At 49.2% G+C, this 26,812-nt stretch overlaps 1 protein-coding gene across 2 annotated transcripts in view; it reads left to right on the plus strand.

Moving 5' to 3' along the window:
* The window catches only part of ATP9A (ATPase phospholipid transporting 9A (putative)), a 108,314-nt gene that overhangs the window by 11,808 nt on the left and 69,694 nt on the right, over positions 1-26,812 (plus strand). Inside the window, exons 1-4 of one of the 2 annotated variants that reach the window (XM_054573593.1) lie at positions 9,755-9,869; positions 10,796-10,940; positions 12,528-12,641; positions 19,850-19,958. In XM_054573593.1, the coding sequence (XP_054429568.1) occupies positions 9,865-9,869; positions 10,796-10,940; positions 12,528-12,641; positions 19,850-19,958 (373 nt within the window). In that variant the 5' untranslated portion in view covers positions 9,755-9,864. Of the gene's footprint in view, positions 1-9,754; positions 9,870-10,795; positions 10,941-12,527; positions 12,642-19,849; positions 19,959-26,812 lie in introns of those variants that run through there. The other variant, XM_054573592.1, reaches the window with a different exon arrangement.

A 26,812-nucleotide genomic window follows, 5' to 3' on the forward strand; every position in this document is an offset into this window, starting at 1 on the left:
ATCTTAAAAAAAAAAAAAACCCCAAAACCCTCTATTCTATTTACATTGGGGTCTGTGCCTTCAATTTGTGCTGTTATCGAGTGGCTATGCAGTGACATGATTTGAGTTCATTTTTGCCGTTAGACATTAGAACTTAAGTCTAGAGAGGATGTCTCGATGCGGGAACTTGCTGTTACATTTTGAGAACTTTCACGGGCTAGAATCTCAAGTCAAGGGGTTAAATGGACCACGTGGGCATTCAAGCGCTTTCTGGAAGGACTATGTCATCTTACGCCCCCGTGGAACCCAGAATCACCCCACATTCCAGGGCCAGGATATGGGCGATACCTCCGCCTGCCATTTTAAGTTGGCTCCTGCCTGGTGCCTGCCCACGAGACTGGGAAAGTTTAAAAAGAGAGAGAGAGGAAGAAGTGAAAACATAGGTTTCCCTTTCTCTGCCCACCACAGATTGGGCTTCCTGTTTATCAATGAGGGAGATGGGTGGGGGCTGATTGAGGACACAGTAAATGCTCTGTAGGTGTCCCTGGTGGACTCAGCCCCTTGTGGCAGCATGTAGGGTGGCCATGTAAGATCGGCTTGACAGTCTGCAATTGTCCAACAGATGTTTGTTGAGTGAATACAGGGGAGTCCACACAGAGTTCTCACGATAAAGCTGTGTGTAGACAACAGAGAAAGGAGCACACTGTCTGGCTTCCCTGCAGAGGGTAGCGGCTGGCGGCGCCGAGGCTGGAGCCCAGGGCGGCTCGCCCTGCAGCACCACCATCCAGAAGAACCGGGACCGCGCTCCCTGGTGAGCACCCTTCCACACCGGAGCTGTCACTGCACCGCCCCCTCCGCACCTCCATTGCCTGTTTCCAGCGGGACAGGTGTCACTACAACTGCCTTTGGCCTTCCTGGGGCTGTTTCAGTACCAAAGCCACACCTGGGGTGGGGCTGGTGTGGCTGTGGCTGCTGCCCAGGTCTCCATGGGAACAGGGGCGGAGCCAGCGCCTGGGAAGGAAAACGGGTTACTAACAGGGGACTCCCCAAACCTGGGATCAGCTGCCGAGGATCTGGAGGGGTTGAGAACGTGGGTTTAAGCAAGATTGTCTCTTCAAGGTCGGGCGCTGCCACTTACGACCAGCTGCATGACCCAGTGCTGCGTTAAGAGCGCTGGGCCCCCAGCCGGCTCTGCCCGACTCCAGCTGCGGGACAGCCTGAGGTGCTGTTTCCCCACCTGCCAGCGCCCACCTGCGGGACTGCTGTGAGCGGTAAGGGAGTCATTTGCAGGGAGGACTCCACCACAGCGCCTGCCCACGCCAGGTGCTTTAGAGGTGGCTTTGCCTATTGCTCTGGTGTCTGAGGAATTGCTGTCCATATAATCATTTGATTCCATTCCGTTCTCTGGCGTTTTGTGGGCCACTGGTACACGCTGGGCGCTCTGGCACCAGACCTTGTTAGAACACACGAGCGGATGACCTAGATTAGCTGTAAGCGCATGAGGTGAGGCGCAATGCCCACGAGTGCTGGGTGCCTGGGGCAGGAGAGAGTCATCAGCCCACACAGAGTGAGCACCTTCTGTATACAGGCCTGGGATGGGAGGCGAATAGGGCCTGGTCTCTAACCCATGAGCTCACAGCTGAGATCTCTGCGCACCGTGAGCCGCGTGCTGTTTCGGTGGTGGGGTAGGGGTTTTTGTTCTGTTTCTAAATGTAAACGTCTGATCAGCGCAGAGTCACGTGGTTCAGTGTTCGAAGGTACAGAAATGTGCCCGTCGCAAACTCAGCCTCCATTCTACCTCTCCATTCAGGTACCCCGTTCCTCTCCTGAGCCGACCACTCATCAGTTTTTTAAGGTCATTCTAGAGAACTTTAAAGCATTTATTTAAAAAAAGGCCCATGCATGCATCTTTCCTCCCTTCTTTCTTTCTTTCATGTACTAGAAACACACATATATTTTTTTCCCCCTTTTATTCAGTTGTTAGTACACCTTACACAGTACAGCATAATTTTTTTAAACTTAATAATATTCCCTGGGCTTGTTCCACTTCAATGCATAAAAAACTTCCCCCCTTTTTAATGGCTTTATGGGAACCTATGGAACAGATGGCCCACACTTTATGTAACCAGTCTACGCTGATGGACACTGAGGTGATTTCTAGTGGTTTGCTGTTGCTAGCAATGCCACGGTGAATGACCTTGGACATAAGTCTTTGTATCCACGTTAGCACATATGGGAATATGCGAAGGGGACTTGTTACGTCATCGTGAACATACATTTGTCATTTTGATCGTTCTCACCAGGTTGCCCTCCCTCCAGGGGATACTGACTTAGACCCCTCCCAGCTATTCAAGTACGTTTGCCACCCTCACCAACACAGGTGTTGTGCTTTTTGATCTAAGTCACGGTGCTAAATAAAAAAATGATACCTCAGTGTGGGTTTTGTTTTGTATTACATTTAAAAGTTGAATCAGTGGCCAAACACTAAGCGTTGGCACGTCCGAGCCTGTGTTTTGGTTCTGTCTTGAAGAATCGGATGGTCTGTCATGCTGGGCTTGTGCAGGAACATATCCTGGCCGGAGCGGTGGGTGCGGGGACAGCCACTCCCGTCCCAGCTGTGCCCCGGCCCACCAGACTCCATGCAGGTGTTTGTTTATTCTTTATGCTGCGTGCAAGGCTTCTGTAGGCGTGGGCTGGCCAGTCCTTGCCCAGAGCCAACGGACAAGCCCAGAGCAGGTGCCACTTCCTTACCTCTTCGTGAAGAGCCGGGGGCTGGGTTTTGAAGGGTAAGCTGGTGGGGAGGGACGGGCCGCCAGAAGTCTGGCGGGAATGGGTCTTGCAGAGGCTTGGGCGCTGGAGAGCCGTGGGCCTGCAAGGGGAGAACCGAGCTCCAGCGTTCTGGAGCTTGCCTGCCCTGGCTGCCGTCGGGAGCTTGATAATGGGGGGCCTGTGATCTAAAGCTAAGAGGCTTGGACTTGAGCCTGTAATTACTGAATCATAGTGGGGGTGGGACGCGACGTGAGTCCCGTGCTCTGCTGGGCAGAAGGAGGCCAGTGGGGGAAGACGTGAGGCAGGAGAAGCAGGGCAGCTCCTACCACCCACGGCTGCCCAGTTCCCGCAGGGGAACCAGAAACACCACCTCGGGTACATGTATTGGTATCCCGGTACTTTTATCCCAGACTTACGTATATTAGCACATATATTTTTTTAAAATTAAGACACAGTATAATACAGTGCAGATCTTTAGCTTAATATTTTCCTCCCTGACTTTACCACGTGGATCTTGGCCTGCCAGGGTGGGACCTCGTTCTTTTACTGCCACCGGGCACCCCTGCACAGCAGACATGTGGGTATTTCCAGGTTTTGCGCGCTGTCCCTGAGCATCCTCATGCATTTCCTGTTGCTCGCCAGCCCCAGTGCTTGTGCAGGACACATCCCTTTGGGAGGTCATGCTTCATCGGAAGATTTGAGCTCTTCCATTTAAGGAGAAATCGCCACATTGCCTTTTTTCATTGATAAAAGTCTCCTTTCTCCTCTAGCCAGTGGCATCCTGTGACCAGAGAGATGGTTAGAGGTCAGTGAACTAGCTTTCTTTCTTTGCATTATTTCTGACTTGCAATTTGGCATTCTCGTAGTTAAAAAAAAAATCTACCCACTTAGATGTTTTTAGGACACAGTAGAAGTTTCTCTTTGTGTCTTCCTTCTACTTTTTCCAGCATCCCTTTCTTCTTCCCGACTCTGCCAGCTACCAGTGCTTATCAATTTGGGTTATATCCTTCTAGAACTGCCGTCCAGTAGAGTAACCACTAGATACATGGGGCTATTGATTGATTGATTGATTTGAGAGAGAGAGCATGCGCGTGCGCACGAGTGATTTGTTGTTCCCCCTATTTATGCATTCATTGATTGATTCTTGTATTTGCCCTGACTGGGGACCGAACCTACAACCCTGGTGTATTGGGACGATGCTCTTACCCACTGAGTTACCCAGCCAGGGCTACATGTGGCTGTTTAAATTAATTAAACTGGTAGAATGACATTTACATTTTTCAGGTCGGGTACCCAGTAGTCCCATGTGGCTAACTGGCTGCCCTATGACAATGCCAATGTAGGACGTTTCCATCATCGCAGGAATGTATGTGTACGTTTGTGGGGAGCAGGACATGCTGCTCTGGACCAGGTTCTCGCACTCCTCCCCTGTGAGGGGCTGTCCTGTGTGATGTAGGCCGTTTAGCAGCATCCCCAGCCGCCACCCGCACCTGCCGTGGTGACAAACAGCCCGCCAGACATTGCCAGGTGTCCCTGGGGTCGGGGGCAGGTTCACCCTCTCCCCGCCCCCACGTGCTGTAGACAGTTTTTCTTCATACGGCTCTCAGTTTGTCTTTACCTTCTTCCCGAATCTTCCCAGTGCCAACACTGAGACCGTGGCTTCCTGGACTCCGGCTCCCAGAAGGGTCAGTGCGTCACCTGGGTAATTCAGCAAATATTGACTGAGTGCCTGCTGGTGGCCGGGGCTCTGAGAGCAGAGATGATCATTTGTTTGGAGCCCCGCTCCTTGTTCCAGGAGTTGCCTTTTCCAGAAACATTGTTGCCTTGGCCCTTCCTGGAAGGAATCTGCTTTTCTCTTGTTGGGTTCCGCCAGACTCTGTGAAACCACGGCCCATCAGCTATCTTAACCTTTGTTTTAGAGTCAAATCATAAGAAAATCTACTTGGGTTTTTCTTTGTTTAAATGATCTAAGCTGAAAGCAGTACAAACTAAATTATTGCTAGCCTTACATCTTAACCTAGTTGAATTGCTGTTCATATCAACAGGTGAGAAAATGGTTTCATGTGTTTTTTTAATCTAGAAAAATAACGAGTAAGAATATCTACTAGTGATTGAATGCCTGTTATGTGCTAGGCACCTCTGTCTTTTCTATATAAAATCTTTACTCCTCGTGGTAATTCAGCAAAGCAGGTCTTATTATTACCTTCTCACAGAGAGGAAAAGCGGGGTTACAGAAGGTGAGAGGCACAACAGGTGTCTCGAAAGCCGGCGTCCTAACTCTAGCCACGTGGCCCTGCTGTTCTGAAATGGTGTCTCTCGCATGTTACTTCTTTTTCAGCCTCTCCATTAATTTCTCCCTCTCAGGGATTCTGTCATGTAGCCCATCTCCCCGGCCTGTCTAGAATGTGGGGTAGGAGTTACTTTGCCCTGGCCAGGGACAGACAGCTCGGTTTGGTATCAGAAGCAGCAGAAGCAACCCATGATACTGGGGACAGCTGTCACAACAGAGCTCTGGGCACCTCCCCTCCCAGACCTCGAAGGGGCGGGGCCCTGAGGTCCACCCATTAGACAGACAGGGTATGGTGGCCGCAGCAGCCAGGGGCCAAGAGACTTGCAGGTTCTAAATCCAGGTGTTGAGAAGGGGCCTCGCTACAACCTCTTCTGTTTGGACAAGTCAGGGGAAACTTGGTCACTTGTAAACCTGCCACTATACCCAAGGCGTCACCGCAGGACTTGGTGAGCTCCCCAAATACGGGCGGGTGGTGTTTCTAGGTGCTGTAGTGATAAAGCCAAAATAACTCAGGGACAGGAACGAAGTCACATTGAGACACTCACTTCCTTACCCAGCGTTCCTTGGGTATTTCTAGCCCTGCCGGGCCCACTTTTTAGTGGCGGATACTTGCTAGTGTCCTCGCAGCTCAGGAAGGAGAAGCAGCTGGCAAGCGGCCATTCCAAGCGCAGAGCCACTGTACCTTGTACAGATTTAGTGGGAATTGTTAGCTCTTTATTGGGCTGATGTTGGTATTTACTTTCTATGCATGACACGCAATGCTGGGTTTTCTGTTGATGATACTGATGTGAAGTTACCTTTTAAAATAAATTTACGTAAATGGAGCTCTCCCCCTGGGCCCCGCTGGCATTTGGGGCTGGATCAGTGTCTGTCCTGGGGGCTGTCCTGTGCTTTGGAGGATGTCCAGCAGCAGCCTGGCCTCCTGTGCCTCCTACATCCCAGTGGCTAACCTGCTCCGCTGGCTGAGAATCACTGGTGTAAGGCATACACATTTAGGCAAAATCATGAATTGAGAAAGTGGAGGTAGTTGGATATCATAGAAATCCCAGGTGTGTGTGAACATGGCTAAAGTTTGGGAAAATGCTGAGGAAATTTCCTTCAGTTGCGGGGTCCACTTACTAAGGTCCTTGTGCCCCTTCTTTGGCACTGACACTGGCTCAAGAGTCAGGTACAAGGGGGTGTCTTGAAGGGGTTGCTGTGAAGCCACGTTGTCCAGTAGAACTTCCTGTCATGCTAGAATGTCCCGTATCTGCACAGTCCAGTCCATAGCCACTGGCCACATGGGGCCACGGAGCTTGAAACATGTACTTAGTGAGAGTTAGGGACTCAGTTCTCTTATTTTAATTAACTTAAAGGGCAGATAGCTATGTGCGATAGCGCCTGCCCTGTCGGACAGCACCGCTCCCGGGGAGGCAGAACGGAGAGGCCAGGCTGGTCGCATGAGGCTTTGAGGTGTAGGTCGCACCCTTTAGGAGGCTAGAATTGCAGACATGCACATCCAGCAGGGATGCAGCTTCTCTTTCTAAAGTTGTATTGTATTGATTATGCTATGACAGTTGTCCTTATTTTCCCCCTCTTGCCCCCCTCCACCCAGCACCCCCCACTCCCTCAGGCAGTCCCCCCTCATTGTTCATGTCCGTGGGTCATGCACAGAAATTCTTTCGCTACTCCATTTCCTATACTATGCTTTACATCCCCATGGCTGTTCTATATCTACCGATTTGTACTTCTTAATCCCCCCCCCCTTCACCCATTCCCCCACATCCCCCTCCTCCCTGGCAACCATCAAAACGCTCTCCATATCCATGATTCTGGCTCTGTTCTTCTTGCTTGTTTTTTAGATTCAGTTGTTGATAGAGTTGTGTTTTTTGCCATTTTAGTGTTTGTAGTTTTCATCTTTTTCCTGAATAAGTCCCTTTAACATTTCATACAGTAATGGTTTGGGGATGATGAACTTTAGTTTTTTCTTATCTGGGAAGCTCTCTATCTGCCCTTTGATTCTAAATGATAGCTTGACTGGGTAGAGCAATCTTGGCTGTAGGTCCCTGCTTTTCATGACTTGGAATATTTGTTGCTCCTCCCTTCTTTCCCACAAAGTTTCTTTTGAAAAAGCAGCTGATAGTTTTATGAGAACCCCCCTGTAGGACTTCTTTTCTCTTGCTGCTTTTAAGATTCTCTCTTTATCTTTAATCTTTGGCATTTTAATTATGTGTCTTGGAACGGGCCTCTCTGTGTCCATCTTGTTTGGGACTCTCTGTACTTCCTGGACTTTCATGTCTGTTTCCTTCACCAAAGTAGAGAATTTTCCTTTCGTTATTTTTTTCAAATATATTTCTGATTTCTTGTTCTTTCTCTTCTCCTTCTGGCACCCCTATGATGCAAATGTTGGATCTCTTGAAGTTGTCCCAGAGGCTGCTTATACTACCCTTCTTTTTTTGGATTCTTTTTTTCTTCTTGTTGTTCTGATTAGTTGTTTTTTGCTTCCCTATGTTCCAAATCATTGATTTGATTCTCAGCTTCATCCACTCTACTGTTGCTTCCCTGTAAATTGTTCTTTATTTCAACTAGCATATCCATTTTTCTGACTGGATCTTTTTTATGCTGTTGAGGTCCTCACTAAGTTCCTTGGGCATCCTTATAGCCAGTGTTTTGAACTCTGCGTCCGATAGATTGCTTATCTCCATTTTGTTTTGCTCTTTTTCTGGAGTTTTGATCTTTTTTTTCATGTGAGCCATGTTTCTTTGTCTCCTTGTTTGGGCAGCCTCCTTGTGCTTGTTTCTGTGTGTTAGGTAGAGCTGTGTTGACTCTGTGTCTTGGTAATGTGACCTAATGTAGTAGGTGTTCTGTAGGGTCCAGTGGAACAGCCTCCCCGATACCCCAAGCTGGGTACTTGAGGTGGGGCCTTTGTGTGGGCTGAATATGCCCACTTCTTGTAGTTGAGGCTTGGTTGCTGTTGGCAGATCAATGGGAGGGAATTACCCAGATCAGTCAGGGGCAAGGACTGGCTGTGACCACTTACCACCAACCTCTGTGGAGGATCAGCTGTGCAGGGGCGGGGTGGTGGTGGTCTGACATGGTCTGTCGCTGTCTGCTGGGCGCGCTGGCCCTGGGGATTCCTGGGTGGTACAGGCCAAGGTTGGCCCCCACCTGTGTTTTGCCCAGGGCCACCCTGAGTGAGCTATAAAGCAATTTGAGATGGCTGCTACTTGTGCTTGGCTTGGAGATTCCCAGGCAAAGCCAAGCAGTGAACCTAAGCTGGCTGTTGCTAGTGCTGGGCCTGGGACTCATTGAGGGCAGCTGTTGCTTGTTTGAGAGGATTTAGGAAGTTGTGAAGCATGAGCCAAGACCAGCCATTCATATGGAAAGGCAACTTGCCTGGGCCTATAAGATGGCTGGGGCAGAGTATCTGAGGATCTTGAAGGTGGGTCAAACATTGTTAGCCAGGTTGATAGAGTCTCAGAAATGGCACCAGCTTGCTGGCTCATTGTGGATAGATGTGGTTTCTTTGATTCTGTAGTTGTCAGACTTCCATTCAACTCAATTTCTGAGCGTTCTGACTGATGGTTGTTGTATATTTTAGTTGTAATTTTCATGTGGTTGTGCAAAGAGGCGGGTCATGTCTGCCTATTGCCGCCGTCTTGACCGGGAGTCTGGGATGCATTTTTAAGGAGGGTGGGGCCATGTGGGAGGCAGGACCGTCAGATGGGAGGTTTGGGGTAGTGGTGAACAGATACCCAACTAGAATTGGCTTGAACAAAGTAAAATAAAACAAAACAGATTCATTGAGTCCTCAGACAGAGAGCCCAGGGAATGGACAGACCATCGTGGAGCTTTTCTGCATGTGTAAGCGCGTGTCAGCGCGTGTGTGCTCTTGCTTTCATGCAGAGACTAGGCTCCTGGACACGCCTCGCAGCTCCTTGCTTTTCGATGTAGCATGTCTTGCACCAGGGCCATTTAGTGTGTACAGCTTGATGTCTCAGTCTTCAAAGATGGTTGGGAATTCCATTTGGTGGACGTTCCCTGTGTATTTAACCAACGGATTTGATGAATGGTCAGGTTTGTTTCCAGTCTTTTGCCCCCACAGCACAAGGCTGCACTGAATGGGCCACGTGCTTTTGGGCACGTGCACACACCCCTACAAATTCAGTCACGAATAACCTGGGAGCTTGCTGCGTGGAACCTTCTGCTAAAACAGAACAAACAAAACTTATATAAACAGTCAGCCAGGCAGAATGCAGTTCTCTAAAATTCATTTTTTAGCTTTCGTTAGAAACAGAAAACTGGGCTCCATCATGACGGGATCATTACAGGATGGGGAGAAGATTTCTGATTCACAGAGGAGTCGGTCACGACCTTCTAGAAGTTCTTTGATAATAGAAAGGTGTGCTTCCTGTCAGAGGGACCCCTCACCCCAATTCATTCAACACTTGCGTGTCTGCCGTTGGCCAGCGTGGGTAATTCATACCCAAGGGCAGGACTGGGGTTGGACTCCTTGAGGCTCCTGGGTGTCTCAGGCCTTTGGACAAGCCAGAAGGGTCCCAGCACGAATGAATTACTAGAAGTGAAACCTGTCCTTATCAGAGCCACGCTCCGCCCACCCGAGCACCAGTTTACTGGAACGAGGATGCTATTTTTAAGAAGCAGTATCGTGTTTCATCATGGAAATTTTGAGCTTTGGAGCAGGCAGCTTGCTGCTGGCCGGCTAATCTTGAGACTCCGGAGTCCCAGGGACTGTGCCTGCGCCGTCCTGGACCTCAGCGCCCCACCAGGGCCTGCCTGGACCGTGGGACGACGAGGGGAGAAGGGAGGGCCCTGGCGGACGAGCGATGATGTGAGTCGCGTCCGGTTGGTTTCACTTTGCCTGGCAGTGTCTCCGGGGCTGGCAGGGCTGGGTTCCGCCTGCCAGCCTGTCTGTGCGAGGCAGAGAGGTGAATATCGGGTATTTCTATTGCAGTGCCCATGAGGGCTTGCAGCTCTCCAAACACCTTGATTATGGGCTCTCCTGAAGGACAAGCTGCCTTTTTCCGGGGGGGTTGGCGGGGGTGGTTCTCAGAGTGGCTTGTGTTGCCAGAACCACCACATTCCGGGGTGTTCTCTTACTTGTGTGCTGGCGACCTGGTAGCTAGTGAGTGTCCTCTTGGGACAGCCGGTCGCGGAGTCGGGGGGGACGCGGGAGGGGCACTCAGGGCCAGCCTGCCTGCAGCCTGCACGCCGGCCCACCTCCAGGCCGGGCTGGGCTCTGAGCCACTGTCTTTCTGTATTGCTGAGAGGAGACCGGTGGAAAGGAGAGCTTCCCCTCCGCCTTTACACCGTAATCTTGGTGTAACCAGCAACCCTGACGGCAGGGGCTTTGGAAAGAGACCAGTTTCAGGTGAAAGGCCAGGCTCAGCTGTTTCTCACGTCTCAGCAAGCCTGGGTGCTTTGTTCAGCTGCCCTGAGCTTTGTCTCTTATCTGTAGCATGCAAGAGTGATAACAATCTTACCAGTGAAAAAATGAACTCTGTTTTTTGAAATAAATAATTTGGGCTTGGACTCCAAACATCTTTGAGTCTGAACTCAGCTTCTTAGGACCCTCAGCTCCGTTTCCCATCTCACTGAAGGATGAAGCCCCAGGTGGGGCTATGTGGTCCAGGCCAGTGAAGAGGCCTGAGAAGCATTCAGAGACGGGTGGGTAGGTGTGGGCGTGGCTTTCAGGAGTGGGCGTGGTCTCGATGATGTGGGCGTGGCCTTGACAGTGTGGGCTTGTCTTTCCCACAGGTGCTGTGAGTGGCTGAGATGCTGTGGTGGAGGGGAGCCCAGGCCCCGCACGGTCTGGTTGGGGCACCCCGAGAAGAGGGACCAGAGGTATCCTCGAAATGTCATCAACAACCAGAAGTACAACTTCTTCACCTTTCTTCCCGGGGTATGTACAAGCAGGGAACACAGCCATTTTTTCCCTTCTCACACCACATGTACCCGGTGAGGCCAGTCCTGGAAGATGGAGGTCCCCGGGCAGAGTTTGTGAACACACTCTGCCTTTGCTGCCTTTCACTACTGGCTGCTCATCTTCCCTGGTCCTCAGCACCTGGAGGTGGCTGCTCTCTGTGTGTCAGGCTGTGAGACCACCTGAACAGTTAGCGTAACTTCACATTTATTTGGTGTGTTGTGTGTGAGAGAGAAAAAGATATTATGGACCTAGCATTATAACCAAAGAGCCAAACACCCCAGCAGAGTTTAAACCCCGCCCCCCCCCCCCCGCCATCCCGAAACACATATTTAGCTCCAGGAACGCAGGGGGATAAGAGTATAGAGAAAGTTTACAAAGAAGCATTTTAATGTTACCATCAGAGAAAGAATTTCTGTTCATGTTTTTGCTCTAGCATTTTTGCTAATCAACGTATCCGTTTCGCTTGGTACGTTACTCTGGAGTCATAGCATTTTCACATCAATTTATACAAATCCATGGACTTGTGCTCCTGAAACCTTCCCCCAATGCACGTAAATTCAATGCCTACTTTTACCCAGCGCAGCCTCCAAACGCTCTGAATGACTTTAGAAGCAGCAGGAGCAACCAGTTCCAATACTGGGAAGGCAAAAAAAAAGCTACTATCTTCAATTTCTTGAGAGATAATACAGGAACACAAATACATGCTATGGTAGCTTAAGGTCAATTTGAATGTGTGTTGTTTTTTTTTTAAGGATGATTTTGACTACATTCACTGCTAAGCTGTCTCAACCCTCCCTACCCATCCCCCAAATCTTAGCATAGTAAGTCAAGAGAGAGTGTATTCCTCATTCCTGGACATTCTGATGCACACCTGGCCACTTTCTTCTGTCACCGACATCCCCATGACCGGGGCAAGAGCAGGTGGCTGGACCACAGCTCTTGAGTGCCTTAGCCTCGGAGAGACATGTCACTTTCGCTCCTTGCCAAACCTTGTGTATCAGTCTCCCTGCCAGGGCCCACGGGGGCGGTCGGAGCTGCCAGAACACGCCTGCCACACGCGGTGGGAGTCATCAGCGTGTGTGTTGTATTTTGTGGCACTGAGATCGTATTGTGGAAATGACGGTTGATCTTGCTTTCAACATTTTTAAAAAATCTTTTTTGTGTTAACATCTTGCTTTTTTGATCATTTTTATAGCATAAGCATTTCCCACTAAAACTCATTTTTAGAAACAGTTTGAATGGCCTACCTGTGCTTACAAAATAGTTTAAGAAATGAAATACACCAGATACAGTTGAAGCCCCAGAGTGCCCTGCGCAGAGGCAACCGCTGCCTTGAATGTGCTGTGTACGGTTTCTACCTGTGTCGTTATTTACACTTTTACTTTTAATACTGTATTTTTATTACATACAGAACTGTTTGATCTTTACATGACAGGTATCACGTGAGTTGCATTCTTCTGTAGGAAGGTTTTTAAACATTAGTCACCTCCCACTAAACCTGCCCAACCTCATCAGACAGGCCTTGAATTTGAATGTCTCCTTCCTCTTCTCTCCACCTTCCAGGTGCTGTTTAACCAGTTCAAGTACTTTTTCAACCTCTATTTCTTACTTCTCGCCTGCTCCCAGTTTGTACCTGAAATGAGACTTGGTGCGCTCTACACCTACTGGGTTCCCCTGGTGAGTACATCAGCCTCGTCTGCTCAGTGACCTCAGAGGTTTGGGGACAGACAGCTCTTTGTCTCTCTCACCCGAGCATGTGGGATGGGAGCGCGGCCTTTCAGGGGAGAGGGTGCCCTCAAAACCAACACATTGGGAGTCCCCAAGATTCTAAGGTGGAAGTTCCACTTCCTGCCTCAGCAAGGTCACATGACAGGAAAGCCTGTGCTGTTCGTTCATTCTGCCACGCAGCTCCTCCATCGTCCCTTATCTCAGCAAATATTTGCTGCTTGCTTATTGTGGGTCACCCATTTCTAGACTCTGGGGACACAGTGGCCAATGAGAACGGCAAAGCCTCTGCCTTGCTGGACTGTGCTATTTGAATTGTTTTTTGGCATCTCATTTTCTATTTACTCTGTAGAGAGTGTTTAGTGTGAGGGTTTATACAAGTGCGCGCGGGGGACAGAACCAATCAGAATGCCCCTCCGTCCCTTCCCTTACTTTCTTTTCTTCCTTCCATCCCTTTGGCAAATGGTGATTGAGCACTGACACCATGCCCGGCGCTGTGCAGGCTGCGGGGGGCGGTGCAGCAACAAACGAAACATACAAATTCCTGCCCGCACAGAGTTGATTTTCAGAGGGAATAAGCAATAAGCAGATGAATAAAATTCTTTGCAGTTGTGAGAAGTGCTGTGAAGATCACAGAAGAAGGTCATAGCACAGACGAGGTATCCCAGGCACAGGGAGTGTTTGTTGGAAGGATGAAGGTGGGGGTGGGAGATGGAGAGGGGCAGCCTCACAGGAGGCGTGAGAGGCTTCGTGAGGAGGTAGGTGATGGGAAGGAGAGCAGGAGGCTGGGAGCATTCTGGGCGCAGGGAGCGGCTGTGCAACGGCCCTGGGGCGGGCACGTGCTCCGAGCATTTGGAGGACAGAAGGAAGCCCAGCACGACTGGGCTGCGGAGAGGGCAGGACTGACATCTCTTTTTCTCCAGAGACATTATGAAATATAATCGCTGTGTTACCTCTGTCTAAGCTGAACTCCGGGGGACCACTTAGATTCTTTTTTCACAACTGTGGTTAAATTTTTAATTGGAAGATTTTTTTTTTTATTGATTTGAGAGAGAGAGAGAGAGGAAAACATCGATTTGTTGTTCCACTTATTTATGCATTTATTGGTTGCTGCTTATAGATGCCCTGCCGGGGTGGGGATTGAACCCACAACCTTGTCATATTGGGACAGCACTCTATCCAACTGAGCTACCCAGCCAGGACAGAAGAAGATTGTTAAAGCAAAAAAGATTTAAGTTCCCCTTAAGAAAACAAAAGCAAACATTTTTATTGGTGGCAGGTAGGAGGGAAAGGATTTGGCGCACGGCCGTTTTTGGAGTAAGGGGAGCCAGCTGCTAAGGGAGCCGTGCGTAGGTGCACACACTGGAGTGTTTCACCATCAGACAAGTCCGGCCAGCAGCGTTAGCCCTGAGAAGAGATGGGGGCCTTTATTTCTTCCCCACGAGCAACGGAGGTGCTTTTGGAGTGTGAGAATAGCTCTTCCTGCTCTGAGTCACTTGTGGGTGGCGAGAGTCCTTTCCTCGGATGACAGACATTCCTGCCTGCCTGCCTGTGTTCTTACACCCGGAGTATTGCAAACTCAGGCTCGGCTGACGGGATCGGGCGCTGGGGGAAGTGGGGCGCTCCTGCCCCGCCCAGAAGTGGAAGGGGCCTCTCTGTGCCCTCAGGTGCAGACGTGGAGCTGGAGCTGCCTGACCCGAGAGTCAGAAACTTCAGAGTTTTATATGACATGCCCTGATTTGATTCAGTTTTTAGTTCTACAGCTATTTATTACATACTTAATTAAAATCAACACCATGCCTCACTTATTTTTAAAACGTTAACCTGTACTGTATATAAAATATCATTTAAAAAATATTTTACTTATTTATTTTTAGAGAGCAAGAGAAAGAGAGGGAGAGAAACAGCAGTGTGAGAAAGAAATATTAATCGGTTGCCTCTCACATGCCCCAACCTGGGGACCTGACCCGCAACCCAGGCATGCGCCCTGACTGGGAATCGAACTGGAGACCATTGGGTTTGCGGAATGACAGTCAACCCACTGAGCCACACCAGCCAGGGCTAAAATACCATTTCTTGATCACCTTTTTAAAGTGTAGTTATTGGAAAGGTAATACATTCACGTGACTCAAGAAACAAAAAAGCAGATTGCTAGTGAAAAATCTCCCTTCTATCCAGTTCTGCCCCCAAAAATACTGTCATTTTTTCCTTGTTTATCTTTCCAGAGTTTATGAGCAAGTACAGTGAATAAACATGCCTGTCTTTTCCCTCCTCCCCTTTACTTCTTTTAGAAAAAAGTAGCAAGGTGTCTATGGTGCTGAATACTTTTTCTTTCTAATTTCCAGCATCTCTTTTTCTTGATTTTTAACCATTGACAACTCATTGAAAAAATGTTAAAGCACCAGATGAATCGAACACACCCCACCTGGTGCTCTGCCAGACGTTGTAGGGAGCTCCTCCGTCCCTCTCATTGGTGACTTTGTGCTCGGGGAGTGTCGAATACGCCAGACCCTACCTCCCAAGTCTTGCGTATTTGATTCTCCCCAAACCCAGGTCTGTTGCTCTCTGCTGCCTCCCAAGTAGCTACTGTTCTTTTTTCTTTTCCTAGTTCAGTTACAAAGGGGCTCTTTATTATTGGAGAAGAATTTGAAGACCAACCAAAAAAAAAACAAAACCCCTCAACAACAAAAAACAAAAACCACCTGTGCAGCCACCCCTGACAATACGCCATTTATGTTTCTGGTCAGTTTCCTTTTAGTCTCTTCTTACATGTGCTCGTGTTGTATACATACTCGAGCATACAGTGTAGTGAATTATGTGTGTATATATATTGTGTAAATGCATATGCTTTGTAAATTGGGATCCTGAGATGTCCCCAAAGGCCGCTAGCTGTGTGTCCCCCTCTTTCCTGCCTCTTGCATCTCAAGTGTGATAGCTGGGAGCTGGCGTATGCTGTCTCCCCTCACGGGATCCGTCTGTCCAGCCTGTGGTGTAAACCCATCATCTGAAAGGATCTTGGGGTACAGACCTATTCACGCCCTTACAACCTCGTTTACCTTATCATTGGCATCTTTGGTGGGGAGGGAACTTGACCCATATTGGGCATAGGTTTTTCACTTTCTTATCCAGATTCAGGTAGATACGACTGAGGAGAGATGGACTTATGCAGGAATTCACAGGCCTGAAAAAGTTGGGTAGGAAATGAAATCAGCCCGGTTGAATTCTTCCAGAGCAGTCATCGGAGAGTCCTGTGGCCGGAGCCCACACATGCAGGGAGGGAAAAGGATTCTTCACTTGATGAGCGAGAACCAGAGGAGCCCAGGAGAATAGGAAGTTGCTTGAGATCACGCTAGATGTGAAGAGTTCTGGTCTCATGAAGGCAGAGACTCACACTTCGATATATCTATGTCTATATGTATATTAATCCTCGCCCAAGGATATGTTTCTTAATTTGAGAGAAAAAGGAAGGGAGACAGAGAGATAGAGAAGCATCAATGTGAGAGAGATATATTGATCGTTTGCCTCCTGTAAGCACCCCGATCAGCGATCAAATCTGCCACCAGCCTAGGTACGTGCCCCGACTTGGACTAGAACCTGCAACCTTTTAGTGTACAGGGTGATGCTCCAACCAACTGAGCCGCGTGGCCCGGGTGCAGGGGCTTGGGACCCTGGGACCTGTGTGATACTGTGGGTACAAAGGTATTCCTTGCGGCATGGTGTATGTCACAAACAGCTGGAAACAAACACATGTTCGTCGGCAGTTACCTACGAGCTGGCGGAGTTGACCTTGGGAGGTTGCCCAGGAGTGAAAAACAGGGCAGTCTCTCCATCATGTTGACATGGGAAGGTGTGACTTAATAATTTTCTTCCCAGGAAAGAAAGAGGTTGCAGAACAACATGGACAGTGTGCAACAATTGTTATGACCCTCTTCTTCCCCCCGAACAATACATATTTCTACACATTTCTGTCTGGAAGCTGCTTCCCCAAAGCCAGTGGTTGTCTCTGGAGCCGGGAGTTGCCTTTTGTTCTTGTGTTTTTGATGTGATTGTAGCCAGACTTCTGTCTTAAGTCACCTGAGCGCTTTTCTGGATGTCGGAGAGTTACAGGAACTGAATGGGTCAGATGTCTGAAATGCTTTAGAACAAAGTTGTGCTCTGCTACAGGCAGGAGCCGGCTTGGTGTTTGGGGCTGGTGACCAAGGATCAACGTGTTGAATGTGACTTGATTGCAGATACTGTTCCCTTTTCTGTTACTGGATTTTCTTTTTTCTTTTCACTTCTTTTCTTTTTTTAGAATGTCTTAGAGACATGCTTTTTGAAGAGAAAGAGAGAGAGAGAGAGGATGGGAGGGAGGGGGAGAGAGAAGGAGAGATGGACAGACAGACATTGATCAGTTGCCTCTTGCACATGCCCCGACCAAGGATCAAACCCACAACCTAGGTATGTGCCCTGACCAGGAATCGAACCTGCAACCTTCTGGTTCACGGCATGACGCCTAGCCAACCGAGTGACCTGGCCAGGGCTAGTGCTGTCTACATCCGCACCTGTGATGGCAAATTCCAGGGTCTGCAGAAGCCCCTGAGGGAGGGCAGTGGGGTGAGGCGGGAGGGCCGGAAGAGGGCTGGGGGCTGGGATGACCCGGGGCGGGGCTCCCTCCCAGTTCCAGCCCTGTTTCCTTGCTGAAATGTCTTTCAGATTCCCCAGGAGAAGCCAGAAGGCCTGACTTTCTTTTTTAAAAATTAAATTTATTGGGATGACATTGGTAAATAAGATTATATAGGTTTCAGGCGTACATTTCTGTGTTACCTGATCTATATGCTGCATTGTGTGCTCACCACCCAAAGTCAAACATCTTCCATCACCATATACTTGGATGCCTTTATGCTTTATTAACCCCCCACCCCCTGACTTCCTGTCCAAGCCGCTCACTCGCCTGGTGTTCCTGGGACCGAGGCCACGGATAGAAGCCCTGCAGGGACGGCAGCCCCCTTCGCAGCCCTTAGGTTTCTAACTGCATCACGCTCCTCTTTATAGACAGCTCCCCCTCCCCGCCCCCCCAGATGGTTCAGGAGCCAGAGAGGATGCTGCTCTTACAGTAGCCCTGGCTTTCTTGCCAGGGACTCCAGAGAAGGAAGTTTGGGTCAAAGATGAATTAAATGGCGTCTTATTCTAGGTGCCTGTAGCTGACTTCCCCTAAACGCCCTAGATTTTTATGCAGGGAATCAATTTCCAGCTCTGGGCTCGAACACATTTGGACGTGTGTCTGACCGCCCCGAAAGCCCTTCCATTGCAAACCCAGCGATGAGCAGGGGCCGAGCAGCAGGGGGCCTGAGGTGCAGGTCTTGGTTCGCCCTGAGGCGCACACAGCACCCCGTTCCCAAGCAGGCTTCTTAGCACCTGCATCGTGGCTTCTGCGTGCGCTGCCGCCACCTCTGGTTTCTCCGCAAGCTGATCTTGAGCCCGACAACCCCAGGCCCCCACTTTCAAAGCCTCTTTCTGACTATGTGGGTGCGAAGGGCCTCCAAGGTTGGACAGTTGGAATTTATTTCTGGACCGCGTTTGCATCTCTCAGTCAGCTTCTAGCCCGAGGGCGGGCGCGTCCTCTAGGACTGCTGAGAACGTGTGTTTGGTGGGCGGGGGCGGGGGGGGGGGGGACGGGGAGGTAGGACACCTGAGGAGGCTGGGCTTATTTGCAGCAGCGAGGTCAGCAGCTTCTGTTCTTGTCTAAACACACACTTTCTGTCGACATCAGTGGCCCTCTGCCCATCAGTGGCCCTCTGCCCGGCCCACACAGGGAGGAAGAGAAACTGCAACATTTGAAAAAAACAACAACAAAAACCTGGGTTCTGGTCCAGAACAACTGAACAGCACGGGGGACCGGCAGGGGTTCTGCAAACCGGTCCGGGCTCTGCTGGAACAGGTGTTCTCTCTCCTGCACATGTGCCCTGGTGATACTTCTGCTCCAAAATGGACCCCTTTCCATCTGATTGGAAGCAGGAGGCGGGGGTCCTTCGACTGTAAGGCTGTGTGGGGCTTTGGAGAAGCGGCACAAAGCAGCACTTGCAGGCTAGATTTACATAAGAGATTTCAAGTCCTTTGAATCCAAGGTCACGTCTTTCACAGGGTCTACAGTATGAAAATGAAATCAGCCAAGAATCACTGCTGCTAACCCTGGCGGTGCCTGTGTTCTCTGTATTTTTAAAAGATGACAAGGACATTTTGTAAGAACAAGGAATGAATGTTCTTGCCTCTATGGCTATAGGGGGAAAATCTAGATGGAAATAATAGATGAATTGGGGCACCTGACCCGGGAAGATGTGGCAGTTTTATTTTTTATTAGTTGGTCTTCACTCAGTGGACACTTTATAATGGTCTCTTTGTAAAAGCTTAGGACATTACAGAGAGACTGAAGTCTCCTTCAGTCCCTGCCCACCCCGTCCTTGTCCCTTCCTGGCAGAGGAATGTAACCAGTAGTTAAGGAAATTGGAAAGCCTGTAACAGTGTATGGAATCTCGGTTGTTTCTATGAACTGTGTTTCATTGTATGTTTTGGAAGGTTCATTTCCCAGCTGGGAGCTGCCCTGCGAACAGCATGCACCTCATCCTTTTCAGCCTCTGCTGGCAGTCGGCCCCACCCGCCCGAGGTCCTCTACATGCAAAACAGCCTGACCCTTAAGAGCAAGGACTCTCGATCCAGATTTCCTGAGTTCAGAATTCCTGCTCATCACCTAGGAGCTTTGCTACTCAGCCGCTCTCTGCCGCAGTTTTCTTATCTGTAGCACCGTGGTCTCACCAATGGTGACCTTGGATGGCAGATCTCGTAGGGTCACTGGGAGGGTGAAAAGCATGTGGTGATGACATGCAAATGTTAGCGGTCACCATCCCTCGTGTGTGGATGGGCAGCTTGGGCGCGTCTACATTTTTCACTCTTAGAAGCCCCGCAGAGGCAGCGCAAGGGGTGCCCTTGGGCGTGTGTGCCCGTGAGGGTTCCTTCAGGGCGTGTGTAGGAGACCCAGGAAGAGGAGGCTTGCTGGGGCTTGTGTGCATTTGGGATAATTAGCTCGCGCTGCCCTGCTGCCCTCTGGCCTTTTCTGTCCCCCACCCCGGGGGCAGGAAGGTGGGCTTCAGCAGGGTTCACTCCCCTGTCCCCTCTCTCCGCAGGGCTTCGTGCTGGCCGTCACCATCATCCGAGAGGCTGTGGAGGAGATCCGATGCTACCTGAGGGACAAGGAGGTCAACTCCCAGGTCTACAGCCGGCTCACAGTGAGAGGTCAGCCTGCGGCCGCGGGCCTGGGCTGCAGGGCTGCAACTCGGTCATAGGCCGCTGACAGGCAGGGAGCAGAGTTCAAGGCCGTGGGCCAGCGGGTGTGTGGGCGCAGTGTGATGCGACAGTCACCAGGGAGGCCAACATGTTCCCCAGGGCCTGGGGAGCCGTGGGCTGCATCCCCCCATCGCCAGGTCCCCTTAGAAACGGTCCTGTCGGCTGACTTGCGCCTCATCAACCTGGGATTGAAGTCTGTGCTTTTGGAACCCTCTGCTTGCTAATTCCTCACTGTCCAGGATCTGGCTGCGAGGGAAGGAGCGAGCCCCAGCTCCTCCACGTGGGAGGCTGCGAACTCTCTCCTGCATCCCTTTCCAAGGGATGCAGCTTCAAAAGATGCTCTTTCAGCATTTCAAAGCTAATGCTACAGCTTTGCAGCATTAGTTTCTATGAATCTAGGTACAGACTTGTACGTGGAATTATAGTTGACATAAATATTAGCAACATTAGTTTTTCAAAAGGCACCAGGCTTACATCAGTATGGCATCTGTGAAGATTTCTGTGCCAGCATCTTATACATCCTCAAAACTGAGGAGCGGAGAGAGCCTGACCCAAAGGGAAGGGACCAGATCGCCTTTCTTCCCCAAACACATGCATGTTAGATGGAGGAATTGAAAAACCCACCCCAAACCCCACAAAAAACCCCAGCCAAGGTCGGCTTACATTTCCAACTTCCAGTTCTATGGTAGGTTTTCTGCGAGACTGGATTCAGAAAGGAGAGGATGCTACCTACAGTTTCCGGAGAGTTCCGACCCCTTTCAGGGTTTAATGGTGTTCTGGGAGCGGCCAGGGAGTGCACGCGGTGCCTTGTGTGCAGGAAACAGAATTCTGAAAGACCAGACAGGAGCCGGAGGCCGCGGCCCCGAGCCAGGGCAGCAACTGCTTTTGCTGAGCGTTTATTCTTCCAAGGAAGCTGGCCATCCACAGTTTCAGGGTTTTGAGTACAATTTTCCTTTTGGGGAAAAAAGGTCCAAGGAATATGTTTGGGTCTCGAAGAAAAAAAAAAAGACAAAGAAATTTTAACAAAATCCCTGAAGGGCATGAAAATGTTTGTTAGTACATTGCATAAATTTTCATAGCTGGTGCTCTTAAAAATTTGCAAGTCCCTGGGAGAAGTGGGCATTTAGGATTGGTATAGAAATAAATGTTTTACTATTGCCAAACCACAGTATTTTAGGACATTTTGTGAACTAAAGAATAAGAACCCAGCATAGTCTCTGCAAAGGCAGGTGGCTTGGCCTTTCCACGCGGGTAAACAGAAGCCCTCTCTTGGGGGTGTTCTCTGTGGTTGTGTGTATATTAAATCCTCCCTTGGTAACATATTCTGACGAAAACATTTAAAATGCTTGGCAACCGACAAAGGCTGCGCGGGAGAGGAGAGGGTCAGTGGATCTGTTTAGCGCTCAGAGGAGGGGCCTTGGGATGCCCCCAACTCGGGCACCCAGGCGCTTGTCCCTCCGGGGGTCTTTTCACATTGCGATTGCTCCCCCGCCCCCTGCCCCCAATGATGTCTGTGCCCTCCCCGGCAGACCCCTCCTCAGCCCCTAGAAAGGTCCAAAGGAGAATTGGCAGATGGCTGTAGCAGTAAAAACTTGTCTTCCTTTGTCCGTCTCCTCTGGCGGCCCTCGGCTCTCATTGTCATGCCGACGGGACAGTAGGGGCCACAGAGCAGAGTGCTGGCTGAACATTAACCCCGGCCCTAGCCCCACAGTTTGTTTCGAAAGCCCCCAAAAGGGGCACTGAAGAAACTGTCAGCTTGGGAAGTGATGGCGGGGTGGGGGATGGGGGGGCGGGGGGGGCGGGTGTAGTTATTGGATACACTTTGCGGGGGGAGGGGGGAAGGGCCAGAGAAAGAAGCCCAAACTGGAAGTTTTCAGAGAGAGGAAGAGAAAGAAACCTTTTTTTTGAGCTTAACTTGACTATTTAATTACTTAATCATATTTTCCGGAGTGAGGCATTTCACCGAGAATTTCATTTAGTGAAGTTCAAACGCAAAATGAAACAAATACGGGTCTGTATATCTGCGCGGGACTGTTTCCTTTGGGGATCACATGATATCTTAAAATGGGCTTTTCAACAACTATTTTTGCCTTTAAAAATGTTTAGAAACCAGAACATCAAGTCCTTGACCACCAGACTCTAGGCCGTGAGATTTATCTACATTCAGCATCGTTTCCTGATTCATAATACAGTACTTGTATTAAGAGGGTTAAAAAGAATTTTTAGGGGGTCATAATTTCTAACAAAAGCGTTGCAAAACTCGTGCAGAGAACTCATGTGCCTATCAGCCAGCTTCCTCGGTGGTTAATGTTTTCACACTTTGGCTTTCTTAGTCTCTGTCCAAGCCAGTAGAGAGTTAAGATGCAGACTACATCATGCCTTTTTGCCCCTAAATGCTTCAGTGTTGAATTCCTACGGGACACTTCTCTTACATAACACAGGACAATTAGCCAAATCAGGAGATTTAACATTGGGGCGTTTCTATTCGTCTCATCTAGCCTCCTTACTCAAAATTTGCCATTTGTCCCTAACATGTCCTTTAGATGCGTTTTTTTCCCCTGGTCCAGGAACCACTCCAGGTTTGCCAGTTGCGTTCCGTTGTCCTTTCTTCTTGGCCCTCCAGCCTGGCACAGCTCCTGGGTTTGCGTTTTCATGACATGGACATTTTGGGAAAGGACAGGCCAGCCTGAGGGTGGTTACTTCTCAGCTTGTCCCTTGATTTGTGTTTGATGCCTCCCAATGAGAGGCATGGCATGCATTTTTAGCAGGAGTTAATGTAGTTTTATGAATGTCAAAGGCACAGATTTTTGTCAGGGTGTTGCCAAAGTTTTAGAGGCATTAGGTTAATCAAATTGAAAACATTTCAAACTTGGAGAAAAAAAAAAAGAAGAATTTGATTTTGAACAACTGACCTCAAAACCCACTGGGAGGAAACACAGTTGACAGTTATTTTGTTTCTTTAATAGCTCCTTCCGACTTTTTTTTTCCAGATTATATATGTATTTTTTAATTTCTGTAAAACAGTAACAGGATAGTAGCAGGGCCTGAAGTATCTGAAAACTCACAGAAAAAAATACACAAATGGTGAATATACATATGAAAAGATCTTAGGCTGCTTCCAACATTTTAGATCATTTTTTTTCATTCAATGTGTATCTAAAACAACAGGCCAGTTGGGTTAATTTTTAATTTAATTGTCATGTCTAATAAGGTTTTGAAGTAGTTTATTAACGTAATTAATCATATACATAGGAATGACTTTTTATTCATTCTTTTAAGAATATTTGAGACTCCATTTTGTCCCAAATCTACGATGGTTTTCCAGTTTTTTTCCCCCCCTCACCCAAGGACACGCTTATTGATTTTTAGAGGGGGGGCAGGAGGGAGAGACACAGAAGAGACATGGGTGTGCCAGAGAAACACTGATCGAGTGCCTCTTGCATGTGCCCCGGCCTGGGACCGAACTCACAACCCAGGCATGTGCCTTGACTGGGAATCAAACCTGTGACCCTTTGGTTCCCAGAACGATGCTCTAATCAACTGAGCCACACTGGGCAGGGGGTGGTAGTTTTCTGTTTTAAAGAGGGAAGCACAAGGGGCTGGGCTTCGGGAATTCGTGGTCCAGTGAGGTACCCGGGCATGTAAGCAGATAGTTTTAAAACCCTAACTAGTAATTACACTTTATGGGCGTGAGTGGGGGCCCCTCAGGAGGGACGCCCCTTCCCGGACCACCGCATCCCTGGTCTGGGTGGGAGCCTCCTGCGCCTGCCTCCTCCCTGCCGTGGGGGCAGATCCCCTCACCTGCCATTTATGGACAATTGCACTGGTACCTACCTAAGGGAGCTGCTTAAATGTAACTCCTGCGTGGGCAGCGCGCAGGGCTGTGCCTGCGATGTGCTGTCTGCTCGAGAGAGGCAGTGCCGCTGGTGCGGGTCACAGCAGGGGTCCCTTTAGTGTTGGTGGGTGAATAAATAGAGGTATTAGCCGGGGGTTATGGGAGGCTACAGGGACCCAGCAGAGAGAAGCTGCTGCTGTCTTCCCAGAAGAGGTGGCCTTCATCCTGCGTCTCCCAGGACGGAAGAGAGCAGGACTTGGCACCGGGGTGACACGCCCATGAAGCTGCCCTGATACAGAGTTCCCCGAAGGCCCCAGGTCATGACGGCCGGGTGTGCGGGGGACGGGACCCTAGGGTGCAGCCCCACCTCGTTCTCCCCAATGAGGCGGCCTTTCCTGAGCCTCTCCCTCCTGGGGAGATGGAAGAAAGACCCTGTAGGCCAGTGAGGACCTGAGACTTTGTGATCTGGGAATCTGTATACAAGGCACGCTGCGGGGACAAGGTGTTTGAAAAGATGGGGTCCCCATTGGCAAGCAGGAAGCAGAGAAAATGAAGGATGATTACCTACCACAAGCCAGCCAGGGGCTGGAGGAGCCCTGGGCTGTCATTTTTAAACAGCCCTGTCAGGGGAGCTCTTCCAGGGGACCAGGGCTCAGAGAGGGAAAGTGGTGATGTAGCTGGTTAGTGACTGCGACCCTGGCTTGTCTGAATGGGAAGCCTTAGCCCCCCCTGTGCCAGGTGCTGAGCTCAGCGCTTTGCCATAGACGATCTCAATGATCGCTGTGCTGTTCAGCCTTAGTGCATCTGCTGCAGGAGGACTTTTTAGAGTAAAAAAAATATTTTTAATTTATTGATTTGTGGAGAGAAAGAGGAAGGGGGGTAGGGCGGGGAGGGAGGGAGAGAGGGGGGGAGAGAGATCTGCTCCCCCCATCCATGCATTCATTGGTTGATTCCTATATGTGCCCTGACTGGGCATCAAACCCACCACCTTGGGGTATTGGGATGATACTCCATCTAAGGGAGCTACCTGGCCAGGCTCTGAGTCCAGAGAAACCTATCAATACAGCTTTCTCATTCTACGGTGGCGAAACTGTTGAAAGCCATTTCAGGATGATGCTCAGTGTGAGCCTCCCCTTTCCCCTACTGGAAATCCACATCTCAGCATTATCAGAGACTTGAGAGGTTCCGAGACCTTTATGAGTTTTATGGCTCTAATTATAGAGCTGTTTCCCCAAATTAACAGCATTCAGTGGCACTGGAAACCCCAAAGGCAACGAAGAGAGGATCTTGAAGTTGGAGCGGACCCAGCCAAACTTAGTTTAGTTATTGAAAGGTTTGGATTGGGTCAGGAAGGAAGAATGAGTAATGAGTGATTTCTCTTTATACTTGTCTTCCCCAAACTGAACGTTTAATTCTGGAGAGGGGTCTGCTTTGACTATCACAGGTGGCGAGGGCAGCTGGATTTGCATTTTCACAGGATGAATTCCAGGGTCTTCATACCAGGAATGTTTTCCCGGCCTGACTTGTGATCAAGGGCTAAATGAAGCAAGCGGCTAATTAGCCTTGAAAGAAACTGCAAACAGAAGCATAATTAACACAATCACCCATGTGTCTTTCCTGCTGGGGACATCTGAGTACACCATGAACCATTAAGTCATAAGCCAAAGGTCTATGCAAAAGGAAGATCTTGAGCTTTTCAGTCCACATGTGGTGTCAAAAACAGAGATAACCTTTCGTCTTCCCCAGTGCTTTGCAGAGAGTCCCCAGTTACAGAATAATCTCAAGGCTCTCACCTCCGTTGGAGAGTGACCTCTTTTCTATTCAATTCAAAATCCACTTTGGACCATTGTTTAGGATGGCAAGTAATGTGACTAACTTTTGAGGTCAAAGGACATACGTGTGTTTCTTTGGGGGTTTTGTGTTTTGTCGGAGTTCTCCAGAGGGTTAAGATAGTGGAGGGAAGATGCGTTCATTAGTGGGGAGTAGTTTAGCTACTAGTTAATAAACTAAATCAAAACTCTGTATTCATAAACACAAGTACCACTTAGGTTTTCGAAGTATAAACTCTGTTCAGACGTGGCAGAACACTTAAGATAGGCTTTGTGCATTCTTAAGAGGAGAGAATGACAGTGATGGTCTTTTTTATATTATTTTAGCAGAAGTGCTTTACCAAGGATCGCAAATACAGTTTGGTAAGCAAAGAACTCCCCTTCCTGAGCTCCCTCGTTAAGATTCAGAGCCTCTGCTTTCAGGAGTCTTATTTAAAACAGATCTGGCCAAACGCTTTCTTATACATTCTCTGACACCTGCAAAGTTGTTCTTTCAGATCCCTAAGGTTTATTTTTTCCTTCCAAAGTACTCAATTTCACTTTATTACAGATATTGGTGAACTGATCTATTGTGTAATTAAAAAAAAAAACAACCCTGGAAAAAATTCTCACGTGCAAATTGTAATGTTATCTCTCCCAGAAGGCATTTCCCCCTGCTGGGGGTGTTGGTCTGTTTTATCATCCTCGAGCACCAGAAGTAAGGAGGACCATTTATATATTTATTTTAAAAGCCTCTGTTGGGTATAAACTTGTCACATCGAAACTCCAGCTTTTCTTTTTTAAGTTTCCACTATTTTAAACAAAAGCCCTGGGAAGGGGCCGCGGAATTTCCAGTAATGCTTTTCAACCCTTTTGCCTGTTTCCAAATTAACACTTGTTTCCTTAGGCTCTGGGGCATGCAGACCACTCTCTTGGAATATGAAATTTTCCCCTTCAGCCCCCACGCCCTCGGCGGGGTCTGCAGAGGCGTTTTAATGTCAGACCCCAGGAAATGCACACGTGCTGCAGAATTTACAACTCATCACTGTCACAGTCAGGTTAGAGTGTGAGTTAAAGAGTCAAACATTAACCAGGGTTAGCGCGTGGAGATCGCTGCTTTAGATCTACAAAAGCGCTCTGTATCCTGCATGCACAGAGGA

Source organism: Pteronotus mesoamericanus, unplaced genomic scaffold, assembly GCF_021234165.1.
Source record: "Pteronotus mesoamericanus isolate MK-2021 breed Mesoamerican mustached bat unplaced genomic scaffold, CSHL_Meso_final contig_25, whole genome shotgun sequence".
NCBI lineage: Eukaryota > Metazoa > Chordata > Mammalia > Chiroptera > Mormoopidae > Pteronotus > Pteronotus mesoamericanus.